Below are 11322 nucleotides of genomic sequence, written 5' to 3'. Positions count from 1 at the left end.
CACCATGTTGGCCAGGCTGGTCTTGAACTCCTGACCTCAGGTGATCTGCCCGCCTCGGCCTCCCAAAGTGCTGGGATTATAGGCGTGAGCCACCGCGTCCAGCCAGACTGGCTCTTTTGTTTTTTTGAGACGGAATTTCGCTCTGTGGCCAGACTGGTCTCGAACTGCTGACCTCAGGTGATCCGCCCGCCTCAGCCTCCCAAAGTTCTGGGATTACAGGTGTGAGCCACTGCACCCAGCCAAGTTTTTGAACTCTTTCAAAAAATAACTCCTTGGTCTTGTTAAGTTACTTAAAGTGTGGGCTTCTGTTTTTCCTTTGTAAAGTGTTTGCTGTTTTAAGTTTTTTTGATTCTCACTAGAACCTTTCCTTTGTGTGCTGTAGTTTTGTTGTTTTCCCTGGGTCTAAGGATCTCAGTACATGTTTTTGCAATTATAATACTCATATTTGGTCAATTTTCTTATCCTTTTTCTACCTTTGTTCTTTTCATCTATGCCTGTTTGATTTTTCACACTTTAAACTCCTGAGCTCAGGTAATCTGCCCACCTCAACCTACCAAAGTGCTAGGATTACAAGTGTGAGCCACTGTGCCTGGCCTAAGTTGAAAATAATTTTGAGTCCCTTGAATACTTTTATGGTTTTTCTGAGGAAGTTCATCTTAGATTTGAGTATGTTTAAAAAAAAAAAAGAAAGAAAAAAAAAATAGCCAGGTATCTATGGGGGATTGGTTCCAGGATCCTCTCTAGGTATCAAAATCCAGGTATGCTCAAGTTCGTTGTATAAAATGGTATAGTTTTGCTTATAACCTATGCACATCTACATTTTCCTGTTACTTTAAATGATCTCTAGATTACTTATAATATCTAATACAATGTAATATTGAGTAAAAAGTCTTTATTCTCTATTGTTTAATGACAAAAAAGTTTGTACATGTTTAGTAGAGATGCAACCATCCATTTTTTTTTAAAAAATGTTTTCTGGCTGGGCGCGGTGGCTCATTCCTGTAATCCCAGCACTTTGGGAGTCTGAGCCGGGCGGATCACCTGAGGTCGGGAGGTTCGAGGCCAGCCTGACCAATATGGAGAAACCACGTCTCTACTAAAAATACAAAATTAGCTGTGTATGGTGATGCAGCTACTTGGGAGGCTGAGGCAGGAGAATTGCTTGAACCTGGGAGGTGGAGATTTTGGTCAACCAAGATCACGCCCTTGCACTATAGCCTAGGCAACAAGAGCAAAACTCCATCTCCAAATAAATAAATAAATAATGTTTTCCATCTGCAGTTAGTTGAATCCGTGGATGTAGAACCTGTGAATATGGAGGGCTGACTGCCCTTTAAATTTTTTTAGGCCGGGTGCGGTGGCTCGCGCCTATAATCCCAGCACATTGGTAGGCTGAGGTGGATGGATCACCTGAGGTCAGGAGTTGGAGACCGTCCTGGACAACATGGTGAAACCCTGTCTCTACTAAAAATATAAAAATTAGCCAGGCGTGGTGGTGTGCGCCTGTAATCCCAGCTACTTGGGAGGGGCTGAGGCACTAGAATTGCTTGAACTTGGAATGCGGAGGTTGTGATAAGCCGAAATTGCACCACTGCACTCCAGCCTGGGTGACAGAGCAAGAATCTGTCTCAAAAAAAAACAAAAACAAAAACATATATATATAGTTTTCTTTATCTAGTCATAATGTACTGACTGGATGAGTAGAAAAATTTAATGAAAACTTTAAACCACTGATTTTTATTTATCTTTACAAGGCTATGTCTAATGAACATTGTTCCTTTTTGAAGGGCATACATCACAGAAGGAAGCCATGGAAGTAAGCCTTGATATAACAGCACTCAGCATTCTGCAACAGCCAGAAAAACTTCAGTGGGAGATTGTTGCAAATGTGCTTGAAGATACTGTTAAGGATCTTGAAGAACTTGGGGCAAATCCTTGTTTAACAAACTCTAAGAGTGAAAAGACAAAGGAAAAGCATCAGGAACAGCACAACATTCCTTTTCCGTGTTTATTAGCTGGAGGTTTATTAACATATAAATCTCCTGCTACCTCACCCATTAGTAGTAATTCTCACAGGTCACTGGATGGTTTGAGCAGAACTCAGGGTGAAAGTATATCAGAACAAGGGTCAACTGACAATGAATCCTGCACTAATTCAGAACTAAATTCTCCTCTGGTGAGGAGGACTTTACCGGTTTTGCTTCTTTATAGCATCAAGGAATCTGATGAGAAAGCAGGAAAGATCTTTTCACAGATGAACAATATTATGAGTAAAAGTTTGCATGATGATGGTTTTACTGTTCCACAGATTATTGAAATGGAGCTGGATAGTCAGGAGCAGTTGTTATTGCAGGATCCTCCTGTGACTTACATTCAGCAATTTGCAGATGCAGCAGCCAACCTTACCTCTCCGGATTCTGAGAAGTGGAACTCTGTGTTTCCCAAGCCTGGGACTTTGGTTCAGTGCTTGAGGCTGCCAAAGTTTGCAGAGGAGGAGAATCTTTGTATAGACTCAATAACTCCTTGTGCTGATGGAATTCATTTGTTGGTAGGACTGCGGACATGCCCTGTTGAATCCTTGAGTGCAATAAATCAAGTAGAGGCCTTGAATAATTTAAATAAATTAAACTCTGCACTATGTAATAGACGGAAAGGTGAGCTGGAATCAAATCTTGCTGTAGTGAATGGTGCAAATATTAGTGTAATCCAACATGAATCACCAGCAGATGTACAGACTCCTTTGATAATTCAGCCTGAGCAGAGGAATGTTAGTGGTGGATATTTAGTACTTTATAAAATGAATTATGCCACTCGGATAGTGACTTTAGAAGAGGAACCAATAAAAATACAACATATCAAAGATCCCCAGGACACAATTACCTCGCTCATTTTGCTTCCACCAGATATATTGGATAATCGAGAGGATGACTGTGAGGAACCTATTGAGGACATGCAGTTAACCTCAAAGAATGGTTTTGAGAGAGAAAAAACGTCTGACATTTCTACTCTTGGACACCTGGTAATAACTACTCAGGGAGGATATGTAAAAATACTAGATCTTTCAAACTTTGAAATTTTGGCCAAAGTGGAGCCTCCCAAAAAGGAGGGCACTGAGGAACAGGACACATTTGTTTCTGTGATTTACTGCTCTGGCACAGACAGGCTGTGTGCGTGCACCAAAGGTAAGTTGTTTGATTATGCTATAAATCTTATAAAATCCATATATATATGGCATTTGTTTATGTGCATACCTAGTATGAATTTTAGATTCAAATAGATGGAGAGGAATTAATTTTTTTGTAATGAAGTGGTAAATCCTTCTGTTTAAACTGTTCTTAAAACTTTTTTCTACTGCCCTAGGTAAGGATTCTAACTGTAAATAAGTTAGTAAGTCACTTAGCAAATATCTTCTGCTTTAACCTCAAGAAAATAACATGCTTTTATTTAAGTGAGTCGCTGACTCTGCATCTGCTCAGATTTATGATCTTGGGCAACCTGTTTTTATTTGTTTATAAACTAGGATAAGAAAGTCTGTTTCCTAGGCTTATTAGAGTGAAATAATGTCTGTAAAGTTTCTGGCACAGTTATTGGTCTTTATTTCCTTCCGAAATAAAAATACTTAGCAAACAATTTTTAGTTTTGCTGAATACATTTTTTTTTGGTCTGATTTACTCCTGATCTTTGGCTAGCAGTGGATTAGTTTTGCAAAATTTGAAGCGTTATATAGATTAAGATGGTGTGCAATTATTTTTTCTTTTTTTCTCCTTCCTTACTTTTCCTTTTCCTTTTCCTTTCCCCTTTCCCGCTTTCCCCCTTTCTGTTCCCCTCCCCTCCTTTTTTTCTCCCCTTTCTTTCCCCCTCCCCTCCTTTCTTTTCCTTTTTTTTTTTTTTTTTGAGACCGAGTTTCACTCTTGTTGCCCAAGCTGAAGTGCAATGGCCCAGTCTCAGCTCACTGCAACCTCCGCCTCCTGGGTTCAAGTGATTCTCCTGCCTCAGCCTCCCAAGTAGCTGGGATTACAGTCGCGTGGCAGCACGCTCGGCTAATTTTTTGTATTTTTAGTAGAGACAGAGTTTCACCATGTTAGCCAGGCTTGTTTTGAACTCCTGACCTTAGGTGATCCACCCACCTCGGCCTCCCAACGTGCTGGAACTACAGGCATGAGCCACTGTTCTCAGGGTCTCACTGTGTTGCCCAGGCTGGAGTGCAAGTGGCATTATCTTAGCTCACTGCAGCCTCAATCTCCTGGGCGCAAGCTGTCCTCTCGCCTCAGCCTCCTGAATAGCTGGGACTACAGTGCAGAGCTGGGACTACGCACTATCATGTTCAGCTAATTTTTGTAATTTTTTGTAGAAATGGGATTTCGCCATGTTGCTCAGGCTGGTCTCAAACTTCTGAGTTCAAGTGATCTGCCTGCCTCGGCCTCCCAAAGTGTTGGGATTACAGGCATGTGGCACTGTGCCTAGCCTATTTTTTTCTTTATGTACATTTTAGGTTAGGGAGATAAAGTAGTTTTTGAAAAGGATTACTGACAATATCAGGCAAAATGAATAGTTCTATTGATTGTCTAGTAGGAATTTAGAACTAGGAGATAGTTGAAGCCTAAGTGACTATAACTAAGGCATGGCAGAGGAATTAGGATTTGAGCAGAGTTATGTATGCATCTCATCTGTGGTTCTGATAGTAATTAGACTGTTTTTCCTCTCTTTAAATAGATTTCAAGAGTTTAGCCAAGGAACATAATGGTTAATGTAGTGGTTAGATTGTCTTCTTTGAACTATATGTAGTGAAATTGTTTTTTTACTTTTATTTTTATCTTTTTTGAGGCAGGGTCTCACCCTGTCAACAGGCTGGGGTGCAGTTACGCAATCTTGGCTCACTGCAACTACTGCCTACCAGGTTCAAGTGATTCGCCTGCCTTAGCCTCCTGAGTAGCTGGGACCACAGGTGCGCGTTACCACACTTGGCTAATTTTGTGTTTTTAGTAGTGATGAGGTTTCACTATGTTGGCCAGTCTGGTCTCGAACTGCTGACCTCAAGTGATCCACCTACCTTGGCCTCCCAAAGTGATGGGATTACAGGCGTGATCCACTGTGCCTGGTGAAATTTCTGTAATTTCTAGTGAAAGTTAATGGAAAAAAATCTTCAAATATCATAAAAATCCAACTAGATTAATTTAGAAAATGAACAGTGTAGTCTAATAACTTTAGACTAATAAAACTTTGAGTTACAGATGAGAGTTTCAGAACAACCATTAAAATTCTGTGTGGTATCAGAGATAATTTGAATTTATTGGTCATATATGTTGCAGTTCATTGTTGTAAGAACTTTACCTGTGTTCGTTTAGTCATCACACCAACTTTAATGTACTATTTTTGTCTCCATTTTGTAGATAAACATACTGAAGGAAAGAGAGGTTAAGTAGCTTGTTAAGTAATAGAGCTAATAAATGTCAAGAGCCAGCATTCAAACATCAGAGCACTTTAAATGGCATTATACTGCCATAATACAACAAAAGATGAAGAATCTTACGTTGAATTCTTTGCATTCTTTTCATCTGCAAGATTTAAAAATTGAAAATTATTTAACTTGCTGTAGGTCTTCCAAAATGGAGCTGGACTTGAACCTAGGTGGCACGGCCCTTTGGGGCATATCTTTATAAGACACGACTATTTTCCAGAAATGCAATAAGGGTTTTTAATGCTTTCAATTATTTGATGAGATATGCTTTAGGTAACTCAGAGGAGAAATAGTATTTACGCCTTAAATATTTAAGTTATTAAGGTTTTTAACATTTAAATAAAAGTATTGGCCAGGCGTGGTGGTGCATGCCTGTAATCCCAGCTGGTTGGAAGGCCGAGACAGGAGAATCACTTGAACCCAGGAGGAGAAGGTTGCAGTAAGCCGAGATTGCGTCACTTCACTTCTAGGTGATCGAGCAAGACTCCGTCTCAAACAAAACAAACAAACAAAAAAGTATTTAAAATAGATGGTTGTTTTCTTGGAGTTTGTACAGTCTGGAATTCCTAGAACATGATCGCATATGATAGGGAATTTATCCAGATGAAAGACAAGAAAAACCTGAGAAGTTAGTTGCTTTCAAAATGATCTCCCAATTCTTCAGGGATTGACTAAAGAAGGTGCATTTGAAAAGATAACAACAAAGGGGAAAGAAAAATTGATGTCTTAAAATGTATGTATATGTATGATTTTTAAAAAGCATCTCAGACTGAATCAATTGGATGTGACCCTGTCTTCTGAGTATATTCAAATAACATAAAACTCTTTTTCTTGTGGAGAATCGAGTTTTTTCATAAAAATCTATAGTTAATATATGTTTTAAGTTAATTTTATATGGGATTAATAATATACTAAATGTAGATTTGTTAAGCTATCTTTGATAATTCAGGAATAGAATATATACACACTACATATATGAAATTTTGTAAAAGGCATAAAATATAGTATGAATTTCTTTATAAAAGTGTGGAGTTTAAAATGAAAGATAAATTGGTGTTCTGCTTGGTGCAAATACATTTAAAATCAATAGGAAAGACTTAAATGAGAAAATAAGACTAAGATGTATCAGTGGAGTATAAGGATAGGGTGCAGTTACGATACCTGACAAAATATTAATGCTTAAAAAATAAAGTTTTTTAAAAGGCCGCAATTAATAAGGAACATACCGTGAAATATAACAATACTGAATATAAATATGACCCCAACAACATAAAGTCTGTATACCTGTACTGATATTTAGAAGGAGAATAATAAGAAGTTGAGCCATAATTGCTTTGAAAGTCTTTAATAATCTCACTATCTGGGATTATTGGACTATATGTTCACATCCTTGTTTTGGTACTTGTTTCTTGTGGAAATCATTCCTTTAGTCTTCTGTTCCTGCTTTGCTAAGAGTTTCCAATAGGAATGAATGTTACATTTTGTCAAATACTTGTTTGCATCCATGGAGATCATTTGGTTGTTCTTTTTAGTTCAGTGTATTGAAATATATTGATTGACTTTTGGATATTAAACCAACTTTGCTTTCCTGGGATAAAACCCACTTGGTCATAATGCATTACCTTATATATTGTTGGATACAATTTGCTAAAATTTTGTTCATAATTTTTGCATATTGTTCATCAGGGATATTATATGTTCCTTGTAATCTTTTTTAGTTTTTGCCTTTTGTAATCTTTATCTGATTTTGATATCAGTGAGTTGGGAAGTATTCTTTCTTCAATTTTTTGGTAAAGTTTGCGTAGAATTGGTCTTATTTTTCCTTAAATATTTGGTAGAATTCGCCAGTGAAGCTCTTTGGGCCTGGAGATGTTTTTAGTGGGAAGATTTTGAATATATAAGTTCAATTATGTTTGTAGAGAGTTATTGAGGTTTTTTAAATTTTTTAGTGAGTTCTGATAGTCTTTTTGTCAGTTGTTAAGTTATCAAGTTTTAGCCTAAAAGAATTTCATAATATTCCCCACAATCCTTTTATTTTATTTCCTTTTTTTTTTTTCTTGAGACAGAGTATCACTTTGTCACCCAGGCTGGAGTGCAGTGGCGCAGTTTCGTCTCACTGCAACCTCTGCCTCCTGGGTTCAAGTGATTCTCTAACCTCAGCCTCCTGAGTAGCTGGGACTACAGGTGCACCACCATGCTTGATTAATTTTTCTATTTTTAGTAGAGATGAGGTTTCACTCTTGGTCAGGCTGGTCTTGAACTCCTGACCTCAAGTGATTCACCTGCATTGACCTCCTAAAGTGCTGGAATTACAGATGTGAGCTGCTATGCCTGGCTCCCTACATTCCTTTTAATATTTGCAGACTCTTTACTGATGTCACTGCTCTCATTTGTGATACTGATTGATGATTTGTATGTTCTCTTTTTTTTCCTGATCAATCTGTCTAGAGGTTTATCTGTTTTATTGATTTTTTTTCCCCAAAACAACCAGCTTCTGATTTAAATAACATTTGTTTCTTTGTTGTTTTTCTGTTTTCCTTTTTACTAGATTTCCATTTTAATGTTATTGTTTCCTTCTGCTTGATTTGGGTTTATTTTGTTCTTCTCTAGTCTGTCTTTCTGTCTGTCTTTCTGTCCCTTCCTTCCTTCCTTCCTTCCTTCCTTCCTTCCTTCCTTCCTTCCTTCCTTCCTTCCTTCCTTCCTTCTGTCTGTCTTTCTGTCTTTCACCGAGTTTCACGCTGTCGCCACGCTGGGGTGCAGTGATGTGATCTTGGCTTACTGCAACCTCTGCCTCCCAGTTCAAGTGATTCTCCTGCCTCAGCCTTCCGAGTAGCTGGGACTACAGGCCCGCTCTACCACTTCCAGCTAATTTTTGTATTTTTAGTAGTGACGGGGTTTCACCATATTGGCCAGGATGATATTCATCTCTTGACCGCCTCGATCTCCCAAAGTGCTGGGATTACAGGCGTGAGCCACCGTGCTGGCCTTCTTTAGTTTCTTAAAGTAGAAGCTTAGGTTATTGGTTTGAGATCTTTTCTAATACAGTAAATTTAAAGCCATAAATATTTTTGGAAGCACTGTCTTAGTGATACTTCCTAAATTTTGATACATTTTGTTTTTCCTTTTTTCTCATTTGGATCAAAATATGTTCTAATTTCCCTTTTGTTTTCTTGTTTGGCCTAGAGATTATTTAAAAGTGTTTTGTTTAGCCTCCAAATACTTGAGGTTGCTCTAGATTTCTTTCTGTTCTGGATCTCTAACTTATTTCCATTGCTGTCAGAGAACATAATTTATATGAAGTCAGTGTTTTGAAATTTATTGAGACTTTTTCCTGACCCAGCATCTGTTCTGTCCTGGAGAATGTTCTACGTGCACTTGAAAAGAATGTGTGTTGGGCACCCATGGGTTAGAGTGTTGTATAAATTTCACTTGTGTAAGTGTATGTTTTTGAGTTTTTAAAGTCTTCCTGATTTTATATCGAGCTTTCTTCTATCAATTTTGAGAGCAAGTATTGAAATCCCCAACTATGTTTTTGTTGAATTGTTCACTTTTAAGTCTGCTTTTGCTTCACGTGTCTTTCGGCTCTTTTGTTAGACTGTTTCATAATTGTTACATCTTTCTGATGTATTGGCCCTTTTGTCATTATGAAATATTCCTCTGTCTCTATTTTGTGTCATACTAATAAAATCACTCTGACTTTCTTATGGTTACAGTTTGCATTATGTATCTTTTCCACAATTTTACTTTCAACTAACTTGTGATTTTGAATCTGAGGTGGGTCTCTTAGATGCATATAATTAGGTCTTGCTTTTTTATACAGTTGGATAACCTGTACCCTTTTAAATTTGAATGACTTTACGCTTAATATAATTATTGCTATGGTTGCATTTATGTCTGCCATTTTGATTTTTTAAAATGTTTTTTACATTCCTTTGTTACTCCTTCACTGCATTCTTTTGCGTTGAATAAATATTTTTATTACACCATTTTAATCCCTTTGTTGATTTTTTTTAGAAAACAAATTTACATAACATTAGTAAAGAATAATTTATTAGGGACATCCAGAGACCTACTGTCAAACCAAGAGCTAAAGCAGTACGGATATCTTGCATCTATGAATGTGTCCCTCCTCTCCTCTCCCAAACTCTGCCCTTTTCCTGCAGATAACTGTTACTCAATAATTTTTATGTCTTTCCTTTTATAAAGAAAACTGGTTTTATGCTTCAGATGTGAATATTTCAACAACATATTTTATTGATTTTGCTTGGTTTTGCCCTTTATAAAAATGATACCAAACTCTAGTTTGGGGGGACTTGATTTTCCTCTCATTATGTTTTAAGATTACCTGTTTCGTTGCATGCCTTGTAGATCATTTAATTTTCACTTATACTTAGTACTCCAATGTGCAGAAAACCCACAAATAATTGATCCATTTTCCTGTCAGTGGACATCTTGTTTATTTCTGTTTTTTCTGCTATAAACATCTTGTGTAAGTTCCTTGGTGCACATATGTAAGGGGCTCTCTATTCTTTTTTTTTTTTTTTGAGACAATCTCGCTCTGTTGCCAAGGCTGGAGTGCAGTGGTGCTGATCTCAGCTCACTGCAACCTCCATCTCCTGGGTTCAAGTGATTCTCCTGCCTCAGCCTCCCAAGGTTAGCTGGGATTACAGGCGCCTGGCTAAGTTTTGTATTTTTACAAAACGGACGGGGTTTCCCCATATTGGCCAGGCTGGTCTTGAACTCCTGACCTCAAGTGCTCTGCCTGCCTTAGTCTCCCAAAGTGATGGGATTACAGGCATGACCCACTGTGCCTGGCCTGAGGCTCTCAGTTCTTAAGAGTAGAATTGTTGGGTGATGTGTTATAATTTTTTTTTTCTTTTTAAAATGTGTTAAATATACGTAATGAAGTTTACTATTTTAACTATTTTACAGCATATAATATAGCGGCTATAATACATTCACAATGTTGTATAACCACCAGTGCTGATTTGCAGAACTTTCCCATCATCCTAAACAAAAACTCTAACCATTAAGCAGTAACTTCCCATTCATTCTACCCTCAGCCGCTGGTAACCTCAATTCTACTTCTGTATGACTTTGCCTATTGTAGATGCCTCATATAAGTGGAATCATATATTTGTCCTTTTGTGTCTGATTTCTTTCACTCAGCATATTTTTAGTGTTCACCCAAGTATGTATCACATCTTTGTTCCTTTTTATGCCAAATAATATTCCATTACAGTAGGGCCCCTGCACCCCCCCCCAACTCCTGCCCCTTATCTGTGGTTTCAGTTATCTGTGCTCAGCTACGGTCTGGAAATATTAAATGGAAAATTTTAGAAATCAACAATTGATAATTATTAAATTACTCACTCTTCTGAGTAGTGTAATAAAATCTCTTGTCCCACCCAGGACACAAATCATTTTGTCCAGTGTCTCCATGCTGTATACACTACCTGTCTGTTAGTCACTTAGTAGCTGTCTTGGTTATCAGATTGTCTGTCACTGGTATCGCAGTGCTTGTGTTCAGGTAACCATTTTACTTAATAATGGCCCTAAAGCTCCAGAATAGTGATGCTGGCTATCAGATATTTCAAAGTGAAGCCGTTTTGAAGTTTTTTCTTTATGTTGAAAAGGTGAACATTTTTGACTTAAAAAGGAAAGAAAAAAATTTTATGTGCAAGTTTCTAAGATTTATGGTAAGAACAAATCTTACCATAATATGTGAATTTGTGAAATTGTGAACAGCATATTCCTATCATTGTTCTGTTACTGTTCATCTCTTACTGTGCCTAATTTATAAATTGATCATATGTGTACATATATATGAATATATATGTAAAAACTATATATATATATATATA

General features: G+C 37.5%; 1 protein-coding gene across 1 annotated transcript in view; it reads left to right on the top strand.

Moving 5' to 3' along the window:
* The window catches only part of BIRC6 (baculoviral IAP repeat containing 6), a 269615-nt gene that overhangs the window by 56472 nt on the left and 201821 nt on the right, over positions 1-11322 (top strand). Inside the window, exon 11 of the mRNA XM_011984254.1 lies at positions 1788-3182. Coding sequence (XP_011839644.1) covers positions 1788-3182 — 1395 coding nt within the window. The remainder of the gene's footprint in view (positions 1-1787; positions 3183-11322) is intronic.

Source organism: Mandrillus leucophaeus, unplaced genomic scaffold, assembly GCF_000951045.1.
Source record: "Mandrillus leucophaeus isolate KB7577 unplaced genomic scaffold, Mleu.le_1.0 Scaffold264, whole genome shotgun sequence".
Taxonomy (NCBI): domain Eukaryota; kingdom Metazoa; phylum Chordata; class Mammalia; order Primates; family Cercopithecidae; genus Mandrillus; species Mandrillus leucophaeus.
This window is presented reverse-complemented; position numbering and strand designations above follow the sequence as displayed.